This window comes from Fusarium falciforme, chromosome 1 (genome assembly GCF_026873545.1).
Source record: "Fusarium falciforme chromosome 1, complete sequence".
In the NCBI taxonomy this organism is placed as follows: domain Eukaryota; kingdom Fungi; phylum Ascomycota; class Sordariomycetes; order Hypocreales; family Nectriaceae; genus Fusarium; species Fusarium falciforme.
Genome location: NC_070544.1, coordinates 5,500,120 through 5,516,056, shown reverse-complemented (window position 1 = coordinate 5,516,056; position 15,937 = coordinate 5,500,120). Strand labels below are relative to the sequence as shown.

Genomic DNA, 15,937 nt, shown 5'->3' with positions numbered 1-15,937 from the left:
GTCGTATTACGAGGATTCATGTTTCTAGTTGGTATCATAGCGAAAGGATATAATCAGTTGTTTCACCATGTACATCAGTCGTTAATCATGGCTATCTCAAGTGCAACAATTTGTTTGTCGTGCCTGCTGATCATACCAATAACCAACTTATATGTCCAACCAGACACTCGAAGCATACTCTATCCCCAGACACCGAACGCCCATATGAAAGACCAAACCTGGATATCATACTGTGCCCATTCAAACAAGCATAGTTCATCATTCGTATATCTCGTTATTCGTTACCAATCACCACAACTCCAAACCTTGAAACCAAAAAGATCAGTCAATCTACAGCCCACCTCTCGCGCCCCTTAGGCGCTATACTCATCTCCAAAGACAGTTTGCGCCGCTCGCCTTTGTCTGCGCTCCCTGCCAGAGCTGTCTCTTGTTGGCTCGCACTGAACGTCGGGGTTGACACCACTTGGGTGCTGTTGCTGGGCCAAGCGGGATTTGGGACAGTATCAGTCCCAAGGATCTCATATTGAAATCCGTGTCGATGTCCATCTCCACAGGAAGAGTTTTCTGAGAGTTCCTCTGGCTTCTGGGACACGCAGCTACCTGTTGGTCGATGTCCATCTTGGAGAAGGCTCGGCCGAGTTTCCCAGACGGGTTCCGTATCTCGACGCATCCGTGATATATGATGCCCTCCATCACATCTCCAAACGATCTCATTCTCGCGAGGTTTACGAGTGGCCGTTTGCTGCCACTTGTATTGCGGCTGCCCCTGGGGCGGCCGACTCGCGACTTGAAGGCGCTGAGGATCATACCTGTTGTTTGTTTTCAGGGACTGGTCTGTAGCTATCAGCAGGTTATACAATTGAACTGTCGCAGATTATGCGTACAGATCAATTGTATAGCTGTGCTCGCCGTCTATGACGATGGCTAGTAATTGCTCAAGTTGGTGAAGTTGAGTATCGTTTGTTTATTGTAAAAGGAGAATATCCAAAGTAAACAAGAAAACGGACAGCTATTGTATTTAAAATCAATGTGCTAAGCTTTTACTGTGTTTATTTGATCATCTGACCTGTATATTTTGCACAGGGTTGTTGTTGAGTCGTGAAGTTTCTCATCCTCTGCTGCCTAAAATTGACCAGTTAGCCTGGGAGTGAGGCTATTCAGAGGCAGTGTCATCCCCAATACGCACGTCCCTGGCGCGTTCTTGCGGCTAATTCGATCACATGACAGCCACTGCATATATAGTCGCTTTCCAAAGTTGACTCACCTGAAGCGCCGTCGTTCCCCGGGCTGCCTATCAGATTGTTTATGGAGAAAGCATTTCAACGGGACTTGGGATGCACGTTCATGCCTTGTCCTCAAGCATGAGGTTTAAAAATACAGCTGGTTTACTCCTTGAAGGTCTCCTTTTCTTGGAATTTTTTACTCTATTCTACGATTCTCTATGGACAACAATTCAACATAGGTGGGTGCGATGAGAATTCGTGAACTGCAGACTGAGTGATTCCCTGGATAATGACTCCATCCATACCAGCCTGTGAAGCAAAGTACACATAAAGCATTCAGCCACCAGGATGCGGGTTACCGTGGCAACGCAAGCCTAATCCCCTAAAAGAACCAAGAAAATATCCAAATGAACTCTTAATAACTCAATCAAGACTCGCAGCAACTTAATCTGGATCACCAAAGTCAACAACACTTGATGTGTAATACGCCTACAGGGTGAGGATATTCCCCCTCCAGTGGGGGACCGAAAGAAGCTGATAAGATCCCCCACATTCCGAGCACAGACCCCACGTCACACCGGGCTGCCGAGATTCTGCCATGAATGATTAGCAGGGTAGGGGACGAGAGCTCCACGGGCAAAGCGGGCGCTGCGGGGGGGACTTTCGCGCAGGACAGAAAAATAATTATTTCCAAACCTTCTTCCATGACTCGAGGTTCCACCAAAATCTTGAATCTCTTCTTATACACATCCCTCTTCTACGTTCTTTGTTTACTATCGATATCCAATGTCAATGTAGCATCAAACTACTTTACCTGAAAGAACTCCTCAGCGCCACACATCGCCGAATTCCCTTTAGAATCAGCGCTTGACTCACTTCCTCATCCATCATGCCAACCCCCGCGCCCGACGCCCAGACGGCCAAGCTGGCCGTCTGGAAGGAGGCCCTCTACGATCGCTGTCGCGAGTCCGGCGTCGACATGTTCTCTCAGGATGACCTCCTCCGCCTCGACGTTATCCCCAACCGCGACCTCATGCTGCTGGCCCGCGTCGTCCAGTCCCTCAGCGATGACAAGCTCTTCATCACCATGCGCGAGGCCTCGGGCCAGGTTCTGTGGAAGTGGCGCGACGCTCAGGAGGCACACAAGTATGTTACTGCGACGGCTGATACCCATCCCAATGCGCGCGGCTGACGATTGTCCACCAGGTACAAGCAGTGTTCGACTGATGAGCAGGTCATGGTGTACTCGCTCATCGACGACTCGGGCGGCGACGGTATCTGGTCCCAGACCCTCCAGAAGCGCCTCAACATGCACGACTCGGTCCTCAAGAACGCCCTCAAGCAGCTCCAGACAAAGGGCCTCATCGCCCCCTTCAAGAATGTCGAGCACCCTAACAAGAAGATGTTCATCAAGGCCTCCATCCGCCCCAGCGATCGCGCCACCGGCGGCCCATGGTACACCGACCAGAACCTCGACGAGGCCTTCATAGAGGAGCTGCAGCGCTTCGTCTTTGACTACCTGAAGCTTCAGAGCAGCTACCACAGCACCCACGGAGGTGGTGCTCCGGCGCGGACGCAGGTGCCCAAGAAGGGTGTCGTTAAGGGAGGCGTGGAGAAGGGCAAGAAGCGTGATGCTAGCCACATGGATGAGCCTCCATCAAAAATCACAAAGACCTCCTCCGCAGCCCCTCCAAGGAAGGACACTCTCCTCCCTCTCCCTGCCGGTTACACGGGCTACCCGACCGTCCGCGACATCGCCCGTCTCCTCTCCACGAGCGGCGTCACCCACAACACCATCCTTTCCGAACACGATGTAAAGAAGCTTGTCGATGTCCTGGTCTGGGATAACTTGGTCGAGCCTGTCAAGGTTGGCGGCAAGATTGGCTACCGCGTCTCCCGCATCGCCAAGCAGTCCGCAGAGAGATGGGCTGGCCGTGATGATCCCACAGGACTCGAGGGTGGCCCCGAGCCATTCGTCAGTGCTTTCACTGAGGCTCCTTGTGGCCGCTGCCCAGTCTTTGAGATCTGCGAAGAGGGTGGACCGGTAGGTCCCAACAACTGCGAATATTTCCAGAGGTGGTTAGGCATTGAATAGACTGGATACGTCTACTAGGGTCTGGGAGGTTACTGAGCTATCACTCACTACTATCCAGTGTATTTTTTTCTTTATGGGGTCTGGCGTCTGGTTCCAAGTACCAATGGGTAGTTTGTTTGGGTTTCAGGGTGGCATAGCAGCGGCGTAGTAGGAAAAGCGACACGGCCAGATGGCCCTTCGCAGCGGTACACTTGAAAACTTACTTCAATCCGCGTCTTTATGCTTTTGTAACTACTCTTCCGGTAGTCCAGGCACGTAACATGCAATCACACTGACACGGGAGCTACAGCATTTGTGGGCTGTGAATGGTTGATATTGTTTAGCAGCTGGGCCTTTAGGCCGACTTTTGAATCACTAGCTTCATGGCTAATCCTCTCCGAGGTTCGTTATGTGCTTCCAATTCCCAACCATAATGCCTTTTACGCATCAAAGGAACTGTTTACAGCTCACCAGAGTCGACGATGGTAGGGCGCTTCTGGTACTTGATGTTGCCGCTGCCAGAGCCAGTAGCCTCAAGAGCCTTGACAACGTCGAGGGACTCCTGGTCAGCGACCTCGCCGAAGACGACGTGGCGGCCGTTGAGCCAAGAGGTGACAACGGTGGTGACGAAGAACTGAGAGCCGTTGCTGTCTTGGGTTAGTAAACTGGCTGGGCTGCTTCGACATGAGATGCTTACGTGTTGGGGCCAGCGTTGGCCATGGACAGCAGACCAGGCTTGTCGTGCTTCAGCTGGAAGTTCTCATCAGCGAACTTCTCGCCGTAGATGGACTTGCCACCGGTTCCCTAGGAGACTGTGAGCTATTGTTTCAGATTGGCATGTTTCTGGAAAACATACGTTGCCACGGGTGAAGTCACCGCCCTGAAGCATGAAATCGGGGATGATTCGGTGGAAGGAAGAACCCTTGTAGCCGAAGCCCTTCTCGCCAGTGCAGAGAGCACGGAAGTTCTCAGCGGTCTTGGGGACCACGTCGTCGAAGAGGTTGAAGTTGATGCGACCCTTCTGCTCTGTAGGGGACTAGCGTCAGCTCATGTTGTCCCAGGTGAGGTGTTATGGTTGGGGCGCTCGAAGGGAATGCTGGGAATTGGTGACAGAGCTCCTCTGGAGGATTGTCACAGAAGCCTTTGAGCTTCCTGACGAAGAACGATGATGGATTTGATGAGTTTGAGGGGATTCAAAGCTTACCCTGAACGGTGCTGGTGGGCTTGCCGTTCTGGAAGACGGGACCCTCCCACTCAATGTCGAAGTAGCTGTTTGATCAGAGTCAGCGAGCGCGCAATGCAGACAGCACAGAGCTCAAGCAAGACCTACACCTTGTTGCCCATGATTGCGGAGGTTGCTGAGAAGAATCGAGAAGTTCGGAAAGTGTTGGAAGAAGACACAAGTTGAGGAAGAGAGAAAGAAGTTCTCGCGGCAGAGAAGCAAGAAGAGGTATGGCGGGGTAGGAGGGGCTGGAGGAGGGAGGGTCTCATTTTGAGCAAGCTGGAGGGGCAAAATGTTAGCGCGGGCCGTCTGAGCCAATAGGAGAGAGCGGGAGAGGGGTAGTGGTGGGGTGAAATCGGAAGCCAAGTCACGTGAAGTGAGCCGGGGAGCTCCCTTCCACGCCTTCTGCCTCCTTCCATGTTTTGCTTGCTTCGCCATGCTCGTCTCCATGAGGTCACCGTGTGGCCATGGATGCCATTGTGGGCCCCGCAGCTTCGCAACAGCTTCTGCTGATCAACAGCGTCAAACGAGCAGAGCCGAGAAGCCCTGGTTGGTCTTTCTCAGACCGCCATTGCTGGTCAAGGGATTCTGTCAAGGCTCAAGGCACAAGGGATCCCCCAAACACAGCTCTGATGGGGCTACCATTGAGCTGATGGTGGTTGCCAGGACCACGCCCACGCCCGCCCACGCCTCGGGCCCTTCCAAGTCTCAAGCCAGCCAGCCCCTCAGGCAGCCCAGCCCAGCGTCACCCAGACGTGTTGAGCGAGTGGCCCGATGCCCCCGAGGTGCAGCAGACTTTTGTCCAAGGATCCATGCCCATTGGAGGGATCCTGGGACGTGGCCACCACAGTGGATTCTCGCCATTGCATGGCCCCTCCACCTCGAGTCTCATCCAGTCCACGGCCCCGTGGGTGAGGTGGCCGGTGGATGGTGGGTGAGTGAGTGAGTGAATCGGACACCAGGATGGCAAGCTCCCCTCCGTGAGACCGGGAAAATGGGCGAGGACAAGGGCAAGGAGACATGACGAGGTATACTGTAGACGAGGAGAGGACCGGCATCGAAGCCGGGTTTGAGCGACTTTTCCATCAACACCAATTGGGATCGTGATTGGCATTGTTGATCCGGGACGCATTGGCTCTGCTCTGACACTGACATGCTCGGAGATGTCCTGCTCGAAGGCGTCTTGCTCTCCCTGGAGCTGACTGAGCTTCCCCGGAAAGCTCCAGCTGGCGGGCTGGCTGGTGTGACAAAGGGCAAACGCGGTTGAGAGAGAATTGAAACTGCACGTACCTTGAAGAGGACTAATACACTTGGGAAAAAAGGTGATGGTACAGGAGATGAGGACAATTAGACAGGTAAAATTACAGAGATCTGTCGGATACACGTGTCGAGGTTGGTCTTTTGGACTGGACTGGTCTCGAGAGAGGGAAAAGTTTTGGGGCAAGCTGAGCGTCGATTATTCGTAGCGCGGTGAGCGGCGGCTTTCAGGCCTGAAGTATAAGGTTTTACTGTAGCTCGCGGGGTCCTCCACTGTCCCGGAACTGTTGTCCATGGCATGGCTACATGGAATGAGCTTACTGTTGGGTTTGAGAGTGGTTTTTGGTTAGCCGAGGCAGATGGGATTCAATTGAGCCTCGTATCCCATTATGCATGATTGCCATTGAGTGATTGATAGCAATCTCCAGCCTTGAATGTCACCTTTACTTTGGGCTTCATTACCTCTATTCATTCCCCAATAGAACCTAATCATGGTTGGTGGAGCGTCACGTGACAAGCTATGATCCACGCCGAGTCCGCGCTGCCGCGTTGGGAAGTGTCCAAGTGTCCAGGATGCGTTGGCGCAAGGGGCTCCTTTGACACCCATATCTTGTTGGAATATCTACCCAATCCGCAGAGCGGCAGCAACAGCAGCAACATCTCGCCTGAACTATCCGTTCTTTGCGGTAGATCTCTCCATCTTCTAGCGGTTTTGTGCTTCTTGGATTTCTCGCCATGGATCTCAACGACTTGAAGAGCACGGTCTCGAACCTGACCTTGTATGACCTCAAGGCTGGATTTCGAAAGGCCCAAAATGGTACTCCCTATGCGGCCTCGCCTGCTGCGCCTGACGGTTACTGACGCTATGCGCAGCTGTTATGAACTTTACTGAGATGGAGGCAAAGGTCGGTTGGCCTCTGCGCGACCGATGTCGCTGTTGCTGTCGCCGTGACACGTTGGGCTTACGATGATGCGCAGGTTCGCGAGGCGACGAACAACGAACCCTGGGGAGCCTCCTCCACCCTGATGCAAGAGATTGCCAACGGCACCTTCAACTAGTACGCCAATCAAATCGATGCGTCTCTCCAGCTGCTGACCATAATCAGCCAAACCCTCAACGAGATCATGCCCATGATCTATCGTCGCTTCACCGAGAAGGCCGCCGAGGAGTGGCGTCAGATTTACAAGGCCCTCCAACTACTCGAGTTCCTCATCAAGCACGGCTCCGAGCGCGTGATTGATGATGCCCGGGGACACATCTCCCTCCTCAAGATGCTCCGCCAATTCCATTTTATTGATCAGAACGGAAAGGACCAGGGTATCAATGTGCGCAACAGGGCCAAGGAGCTTGCCGAGCTCCTAAGCGACGTCGACCGCATCCGATCCGAGCGCAAGAAGGCGCGTGCGACCAAGAACAAGTATACTGGCGTCGAAGGTGGCGCGACCTTTGGCGGCGGCTTCTCGAGTGGCAGCTCTGGTCGCTATGGCGGCTTTGGCAGCGAGAGTGCCGACTATGGCGGTGGTAGCAGCGGCGGTGCCAACTTTGGTGGTTACTCTGGAGGTGTCTATGGGGATGGCGGTGGTTTCGGTGGCCAGAGCGACGATTGGCGAGAGGGCGGCGGCAGCGGCAGCGGTAGCAGAGCTGACCGATTCGAAGAGTATGATGAGTTTGACGAGGATGAGAGGCCAGCTCCTGCATCCCGAGCTGCTGCGAAGAGACCAGAGCGAGCCCCGGCGGCCAAGAAGGCAGCTGAGCCTCCCAAGAAGAAGGAGCCTGAGGTGGACCTGTTCTCTTTCGATGATACTGCGCCGGCATCATCCTCTGCGGCGCCGGCCGCGTCCAGCTTTGCTGCTATGGCTCCTACTAACACCGCCGCCGCCTCAGCGCCAGCGGACGACGACGACGAGTTTGACGACTTCCAGTCTGCTACTCCTGCGGCCCAGCCTGCAGCCTCCAGCAACTTTGCTCAGACCGCTGCGCCCGCCGTGACATCGGCAGCTTCTACAACTGCTCACTTTGCTGCTCCCCAACCCCAGTCGGCCCCCCAGCAGGCCGACATCAGCCAGATGGTCAGCATGGCGTCAATCTCACCCGCGAATAGCGCCAGGGGCACTCCCGGAGTCAACTACTCTGCCTTTAGCATTCCTGCTGCCGCTCCTGCTGCCGCCCCTGCCGCCCAGCAAGGAGGCTTCCAGTCCGGGCCCAACTACTTTGGCACCGTTCAAGCGCAACCCGCGAAGCCCGCCTCGGTGTCTGGCCTGCCAGGCATGTCTAGTGCTTCCAACGCACCAACCACCATGGCCAACATGAAGCCCGTCACCAGCCCCGGAGCCAAGCCCCCTGCTGCTGGAGGAGATGCCTTTGGTGCTCTTTGGGGCAAGGCAAGTGCCGGCATCAAGAAGTCCAGCACGCCCACCGCTGGGCCTACCATGGGCCAGCTGGCCAAGGAGAAGAGCAGTGCCGGAATCTGGGGTGCCCCCTCCGCGGGCTCCTCTAGCGGCAACGCGGCGCCCAAGACTGGCGGCTCTGCCATGGACGATCTCCTGGGCTGAGCTAGCGGAATAAGCGCGTCTGGGTGTGGTGGAACTGGACGGGGGATGGGCCACGCGGTTGCCTGGGCTCTCGTCTAGTGAGCAAGCAGCATTGAGAATGTATGTACGGATAACAAAGCAAAGAGGCAGCATGTTTGTTTTCATGATAGGATCCTAGATAGGCGTCTGGCGCAACAAAATGAACTGACATGTCATGTCGCTCTATTTTCAAACCACCGTCCCCAGCCCCTTTTGTCTAATGCGCCGTATCGGATCGCCAGCATCGGATCGACGTGCATTGCATGGATGCAGATTCAGGTGAAGACTAAACTCTGTCTCTCGGCAGTTCATCCTCACCATGGGCTGAACCGTGAATCAGCAAGGATTGAGAACCAAGAACCTAGCGTCGTTGACCAAACAAGAGACCCAAACCCAAGCTACCGGGTGTAGTAGGATCATGCTCCTAGAATAGCTTCTCTTGGTAAATGGCACAACAATGGGCAAACAGTGGTTACACCCACTGAGAGACCCTCCAATCTCGCCGCGTCTGCGACCTCATCCAAAACAAATTCATGAGGCTCACGAACTGCCAACTTCAGCTCTCGTCCAATCGTGACCCTGCCAAGTGCGAAACGCCTGCGCGGCTATTGACTTACACCCCTGTCCCTGGTGGTTAAGCGCCAGCTCTGGAGGACAACCCGATCGAGTGGCTCTCATTGGCTAGTGGACCTTGAAGCAGCAGCCGCTGAAGGGGAGAGGAAATCTTGGTTCTCTTTGTGTCATCTCGCGACGGGGTGGTTCTGTTGAAGCGCGATGGGTTGGTTTCACGGGCTGCTAGGCCGGGCGGCTGCTGTAATTGGAAACAAGAGCCAAGAAAAACCTTGAATGTTGATGTCTCTTTCTTGTTGTTGATGGTGTATAAAGACACGGGGTTTCGGGCGTTTACAAGATTCCTTTTCTCTCTTTCTCTTCATCAAGCAAACTTACACAACAAAGACAACAATCTTCCTTTTTTTCCTTTTTGTCTATTTCCTTATTTTCCTTTGTACTCTTTTTGGGTTTCTGGGTTTTCGTCTCTCTCTCTAAAGTCCATCACGAAATCTTAACGCAACGACCATTCTCTCAAACGATCAACGATCTTCGTCTTTATCACACCCTTTTCTTTAACGAAAACCGATCTCTCGCCTCTTCTCAAGGCGGGACCTTTGAAAGACACAATAGCTTCTCCGTCCATCCCCTTCTACTCCAAGAACCTCCCCCTGCGCACCGCCGGATCGTCGCGCCCTCGTCTCTCCCTCTCCACGCCCGCTACACGAAAGTCCAGGATGCAGCCCATGCCCGCCCTCGGCGCCCTCGGGCACACATGGACTGCCATGCGAGCCATGGAGTTCATCTCCTTCATCACCATCATCGGTCTCACCTCCAACTTCATCTCTGAGATGGTTGCTGCCGACTATGCTGCCCCGTCGGCCCTGATTGGCACACTGGTTGTTGTAAGTTGAACATATTCTTGAATAGGGGCTAGTAACTGACTCCCCAGGCCTGTATCTCTACCCTTTACATCGCCATCTCCTACATCCTCTACTGGGACGGCATGCTCCCCCTCCTCCTCGCCACAGGCGCCGACCTGTGCCTTCTTATCGCCTGCATCGTCGTGGCCTGCACAGTCGGCAAGCCCGTCAGCTACCTCTCGTGCCCCAAGTTCCCTTCAGACGGCAACACGGCCAACTTTGTCAACTCGCTCTTCCACAACGTCTACCACTCCCAGAGCAACACCTTCCGCTGGGTAGACGCCGACAAGGCCTCGTGCTACCAGATCAAGTCCATCTGGGGCCTCAGCATCGCCCTGTGCGTGCTCTTTGCCTTTTCCGCCATCACCTCTGGATGCCTGTGGAAGCGAACCAAGGGCGCTTCCCGCCCTGCTCCCAAGGACATTGAGGGCTGAAGGTGCGGCCGTGGGGAGATGGGGGAGGTCAAGGCCCCGGCTCGCCCGCTCGGAGGAGCGGCAGTGAGTCGGGCCCGGAGCCTGGGGACGATGGCCATGGCGCAGCCCGAGAAGCGTTTCGACAGCGACTCGTCTGACGCCGAGAGCGCTCGCCAGCCGTGGTTCCCCCCGCCCCCCACGGCGCCCGTCCGCGTGAAGAGGGTGCAGCTGAGGGAGACGCCCAAGCCGGTGGAGGATCTGCCGCCTCTGCCCCCGATGCTGCAGGTGCCGTCGTCGCCGAGCTTTGTCGACGATGGACCCCGGAGTCCTCTTCTCGAGAGGGTCAAGTCTGCTCGCAAGACCCTCATGGAACGAGTGGAAGGATGGTGGGATCTGGGTCTGCTAGAAAAGAGGCAGACTCTGTTTGGTGGAAAAAGGGTCTAGATGATGAATTGGGTCAGCTCTGGATTATAATAGATTGGATATGCTTGTGCTTTTTGACTGGGCTTGGGAAACAAATGGTAATGTCTTCTGGTTAGATCGGTTTCAACATTATAAAATGAATAAAAAATGGGATGAATTGTTCGGACTTGAGCCCTTCTCACATCTTGAATCATGATAAATAGAAACACTCACTATGCTAAAGACTTAAGATTCCTTCCTTGCAACTTGTTCCCTTTCGTAAACACTCAGGAAAACCATCATTATAGACCAAACCTCATGCCTCTGTTGTCAGGCGAGGCAAATATCCAGGGTATCAAATCAGCAAAACTCCATGTCCCAAAATCCGAAGGCATTTGGCCACGTCCCAACTCTCATCAATCTGATCTCGTTGAGCCCAAACCTTTTCCATGACCTCGAGCGCCTCCCTAGCCGTGCCAAACACATTTAAGGGCCCCATGCGCTCTATCATTGCACGGTACTTGTCCTCGTCCTCGGGCGGTGAGAGACAACCTGCAATGCAGAATGGCCAGACCAGGGTTCTCAGGCAGGTGTTTGTGGGGAGGTCCATCAGGAGAGAGGTCATGCGGGAGACGGAGCATCGGATCTCTGGGCAAGAGGGTTGCCAGCCAGAGATGACGACATGGAGGTAGGTGTGTGCGGCTTGCAGCCAGATGATGTTGTTGATGGCGAGGCCAGGAGCCTCCTTGGCCTTGGAGTCGGGCATATGGGATAGAGGCGCAGGCTCGGCCACGACCCTGTTTAGGATGGGATCGATGGTGGGACTGCAGGATGCAAACTGAGCCTCGAGGACACTGAGACCACCCTTGATGGCATCCTCCATGACTTTACCACGCTGGACAAGCTCAGTCATCGACAGAGAGTTTGCTTTCCTCTGCTCCTTCTTCCAAGCATCCAGAGCGGCAATGTCGCCGATCATCTGGACGACCCAGTTCTGAAGACCAATGTACTCCTCCATAAAGAGCGAACCAGAGATGCGCATCTCTTCTGGTGAAGTGTGAGCTCTGCAGCCTGGAATGACCTGCGCCTGGTACTTTTGTAGACGCGGGGCCTGCTCAAGTGTGATGCTGGACATGACGTCGATGTAGAGGATGTTGGCTGTGAAGAAACGCAGGGCAGCTTGGCTGGTACTGAAGGGTCTGCGTATTCCCATCTCTGGCGGTGGCCAACGATAGCTGTAGAGGGCCTCTATGGTCTCACCCCATTGCTCGGGCTGAGGCAGGATCTGCTGGAACATTGTGAGAGCGGCGTCGAGGTGCATCCTCCAATGGTCCTTGTTACTGGTGGACACTTCAAAGATGAGCATCTGTAGGATGGCCTGGAGGACCAGGAGCTTGTCACGGACGCCGGCGGCAGATGACGTGTGGTTGACGGCGCTCATCTCACGCTGCAGTTCCCGTAGACCCATCTCAAGCTGGGACTGCAACTGGTGGACCATTCGGTTGGTACACTCCTCGTGTTGCTTCTCGCCATTGGCCATGACGATGCTGAAGAAGTAGGATGTGAGCGAGATGGCTGTGTGCCAGACAGACTTGTTGCTCTGCAGCACGTCGAGGACCCAGCCTCGACCGCCGGCAAGAATCGGTGGACGGTAGAAGGGGAAGAGATGGGGAAAGACATAGTCGAGGTAGATCATGATAAAGTGAACTTCAGTGCTTGCTCCAGTAGCGTTGGAGTGGTCCTCTGTGCGAACCGAGAAGTGGCTGTGCCAGGGCATATCAGGAGGCGACGCGCCACTGGTGTTGCTGGAAGCCGGAGTCGAGCCCACGTCGTGGCCAGAAGGAGGATCCGTATCAGAAGCAGCAGACATGGCGGCATCGTGCTCGCCGTTCTGGAGGGTGACGTTGCGCGTGCCGGCCTCAAGCATCTCCATGTACTTGCGGTCGCGGCGCTGGCTGGCCTGCTTCTTGACCTGGGCCTTGATCTTCTCAGCCATGGCCTTTTGCTTTGGCCCGCCGTCCATCCATTCGGGCTTCTCGTCCTCATAGTGGCAGGTGATCTCGAGGGCGCCGCAGCCGTCGCAGACGGGCCTCTTCTCGTCGCACTTTTTGCGGCGCAGGCGACAGGTCCAGCAGCCGGCGTTGGAGCGCACCTTGGCGGACATAAGATGGCGGAACATGGTTGCAGCCCGCGAGAGCTCGAGGCGTCAGTTGAGTAATTAATTCCTCTTGCTTGTGAGATGATTGAGACGTTGTCGGTAGTTGGACGGGATGATTGAGTGGTCGCAGGGGTGGTTCCTGATTGACCCCATGTTTGAGGATCGACGGCCAAGGACTTGAGGCAACTCATTTGTCAGCTCAACCGGACGAGGGTGAGGAAATAAGCCGCACACTAGGGCCAATTGGGAGTGTAATTGTAAGCAGCTACGGCATAGATAACGGACCAAGCATAGTGGAAAAGATATTATCAAACTTATCAAGGGTGTGATTCTGTTTGCTTTAAATGTTTGGTATTATTCCATGTATTAAATAGGCGTGTTAGTTGTGATGTTGGTCGTTCTGTTGGTCGTGACGGTTGCGTACATTGTTGCTCTTTTTCTTTCACCCTGTGCAACATCAGCACTCTATTAGCCCCTGACACCAGCCGATGGCGTCCAATCAGCAATCTTGGTTGACTCGCCGTGCGATAAACTCAATGGAAGTATCCTTATTCTTTCATTCACATTTTCATTCTTACAAGTACATACAACATCACTCAAGCCATTCATATTTGAAATCGCCGAAAATAGAAGGGTATCATGATTAAGTTTAACTGTATCTAGGACACAACGGACGGCCGAGACCTCGACAGTCAGATTGTGCAAAGGCGGCGGAAGTTGTTGTGACGAGATGATGTAGTTGTAGAGTCGAGCACCAAGTAAATAACTCGATGCACCCGTTTCATTCCTTCTCCCTTTAACCACAGCAGACGGTAGCCTCGCGGGAGGCACTCGTGTTCTGACCTCCGCTCAGAGTTTCCCACTGAAAGATAAAGGCACCCAGGTACGCGCCGATAAAGATACAGATGATGAAGTACCCGTTGTAGTACATGGCGAGTAGCATAACAAAGTAAGCGACGGCAAACTGCATCATGTGAAGCAGCGCACGGATAGCCTGCTGCCAGACATTGGGGCGGAACGGAGGCAGAGGAGTAGCACAGGCGACTGGAGAAGCGACCTTGGGGCTGTCGGAACCGGTGGCAGCAGCGGCGGCGGGAGCGGATCCTTCAAACTTGGCGGCGTGCTGGCGGAGGAGGAAGCGGTCCCATTCCTTGACGGAGCGGCGGAGGAGTTCGAGGGCCATGACTAGGAGGATGACGCCAATGCAGGAGCCGGCGAACATACCCTTCGAGGTGATGTGCCAGGTCTCGGCAATGAAGCAGGAGTCGACCGTGTTCCAGTTCCAGAGCATCTGCGATTGTTAGCAGATGACATCTATGAGAAGAGTGAGTGTCCACGCACAGAAATCTTGCAGCCATTGCCCATGCCGTGGTCCATATCCATGGCAGCAGAGGTGGAAGCTGGCATCTCCATAGACATGGTGGCGTGGTCCATGGACATGGTGGCAGTGGCAGTCGCGGACATGCCAGTCATGTGCATGTTGTGATCCATTGAGGACGACATGATGAAGGTGTTTGATTCTTGGTTGATGCTAGTATTGGTGTTGATGGTAGTTGACAGTGGGAGGTGATGATGCTGTCAGGTGTCGACGAGAGAGGGCAGGCCAACAATAAATAGGTAATCACGGCGTCACCAAGGATTGTTGGGAACTTTTGAATTATCTCGTGCAGCAGGAGAAAAAAACGGGAGGACGGGAAGGGTTATTTCTACCTTTTCGTATGCAGCGCAAGTTAACCTTTTTTTCTTTCTCGTCTGCGCCCAGGGTCCTCCTGTCACAGCCGACGAACCGTACAATGCGGAATAGAGTAAAAAAATCAGCGAATGCGGGCGTGGGATTGTCGTGCCAGTTTCAAAAGACGGACCCAGCTTTGCGTAGATTTGAGCAAGTTTCTATGGGCTGGAGACCGTGGGCTGGTCTGATATCGAGAACATCCTTGCAAAAATGGCTTGTCGTTGAACCCTTGGCTTCACCCTCAAGCCACCTACGGCTGGGGCGTCTGTTAAGTAACACGTCCGTCTTTTTACTCTCGTGTTGCTCTCGGCTCTCGGCCGACTCAATATTGCTCAAACTCCGCTACTGCCCGTCAGTTACCCATGCACCCGTCGCCCGGTGTTTGTCGATCGATCGTGCCGAGACCCAGCCCAATACCTCCATGCGACGGGGCGTGGGGGAGCACATGGTCATGGTGTCTCGGCCGCTAGCATCGAGTTGCACAGTACTTATGCGGGTGGTGGTGATCATGTTACAGTCGATAACCCCATGTCAAAGTGGCCGCACTCTGTGTGCTGTAGCTAGCTACGTACTCCATAGTCTAGATGCCATGACCCATCACGTGTGCTACCGAAGGATGGGTACCTACAGTACCCATGGAGCAGAACGTTATTTGGTGCCTGGCGGCATCCGTCAAACATCTGCTCCACTTAGCACGTCGTTTATCCTGACGTCCTTGCTTGCTGGTAGGCAACTGATAGAAATTCCTCCAAAATTGTGTACCAAAGAAAATAGTGTGCTGTGTGTATGCGCACTGTTTTTAGCCCTAGAGAGAGTCTGGACGCGTTGTGCCAGCTGAGCATGCTCTGTCGTATGTTTTCCCAGATCCGCGGAGAAGTGATTCCAGCACTCGCTGCTACCCCTTGCTGTAGTGCAAGAAGAGCATTCTTTGACAAATATCTAGTCTCATGACAGCTTCTAGAGAGCCCATTTGAAATTGTCATGTCATTATTCTACGCGTTTTTATTTGTGTGCCTGAAAAACGCGTCGTCGTGGCAGCGACGCTATCGACGAGAGCCTCACTTGACCCCAAAATCCCGTGACCGCACACTCCCATAGCAACGGTCGCACAGTGCCCCAGAAGCTTCAAAAACCACCTGGGCATATTTTTGAGTCGTTATTCTAGGTGGTCACGTTTATTAAATCAAATCAAATTGCGTTCATGCGGAGAAACAATCAAGTGTCGTGGCAGTGTGTTTGATTTGGACCACTGTGATGACTACCTCGAGTGTGTTGATTGCTTCCAAGAAAAATCGTTCCGACCTCCCCGACAGATTAAACCACATGAATTCCCATATCCCGAAAGACACTTTGCTCAGCTGTCAACCTGCAGGTACCCGAAATCCTTGTTCCAATGATCGTCCCCTTGGTGGA

General features: G+C 54.0%; 5 protein-coding genes and 1 pseudogene across 6 annotated transcripts, besides 1 other annotated feature; 3 read left to right on the top strand and 3 right to left on the bottom strand.

The window, feature by feature from the left end:
- Window positions 1-2,112: 2,112 nt before the first annotated feature.
- On the top strand, window positions 2,113-3,318 carry NCS54_00156800 (DNA-directed RNA polymerase III subunit RPC6; the record flags this gene model as incomplete). Its single annotated transcript, XM_053147192.1, has 2 exons — window positions 2,113-2,369; window positions 2,430-3,318. 2 exons carry the CDS (start codon window positions 2,113-2,115, stop codon window positions 3,316-3,318), a joined length of 1,146 nt encoding a protein of 381 aa, XP_053003167.1.
- Window positions 3,319-3,757: 439 nt separating this feature from the next.
- On the bottom strand, window positions 3,758-4,788 carry NCS54_00156700 (Peptidyl-prolyl cis-trans isomerase; the record flags this gene model as incomplete). The annotated part of the gene is made up of 5 exons (XM_053147191.1): window positions 3,758-3,944; window positions 3,995-4,101; window positions 4,154-4,323; window positions 4,502-4,566; window positions 4,628-4,788. 5 exons carry the CDS (start codon window positions 4,786-4,788, stop codon window positions 3,758-3,760), a joined length of 690 nt encoding a protein of 229 aa, XP_053003166.1.
- Window positions 4,789-6,511: 1,723 nt separating this feature from the next.
- Window positions 6,512-8,329, top strand: NCS54_00156600 (ENTH domain-containing protein; the record flags this gene model as incomplete). The annotated part of the gene is made up of 4 exons (XM_053147190.1): window positions 6,512-6,593; window positions 6,650-6,681; window positions 6,755-6,834; window positions 6,883-8,329. 4 exons carry the CDS (start codon window positions 6,512-6,514, stop codon window positions 8,327-8,329), a joined length of 1,641 nt encoding a protein of 546 aa, XP_053003165.1.
- A 1,202-nt stretch (window positions 8,330-9,531) lies between these two features.
- NCS54_00156500 lies at window positions 9,532-10,253 on the top strand (annotated as a pseudogene). Its single transcript has 2 exons — window positions 9,532-9,801; window positions 9,849-10,253.
- Window positions 9,532-10,253: a sequence feature.
- A 736-nt stretch (window positions 10,254-10,989) lies between these two features.
- NCS54_00156400 (Zn(2)-C6 fungal-type domain-containing protein) lies at window positions 10,990-12,813 on the bottom strand (the record flags this gene model as incomplete). The annotated part of the gene is made up of 1 exon (XM_053147189.1): window positions 10,990-12,813. One exon carries the CDS (start codon window positions 12,811-12,813, stop codon window positions 10,990-10,992), a length of 1,824 nt encoding a protein of 607 aa, XP_053003164.1.
- A 775-nt stretch (window positions 12,814-13,588) lies between these two features.
- NCS54_00156300 (Copper transport protein) lies at window positions 13,589-14,295 on the bottom strand (the record flags this gene model as incomplete). The annotated part of the gene is made up of 2 exons (XM_053147188.1): window positions 13,589-14,083; window positions 14,134-14,295. 2 exons carry the CDS (start codon window positions 14,293-14,295, stop codon window positions 13,589-13,591), a joined length of 657 nt encoding a protein of 218 aa, XP_053003163.1.
- Window positions 14,296-15,937: the final 1,642 nt, after the last annotated feature.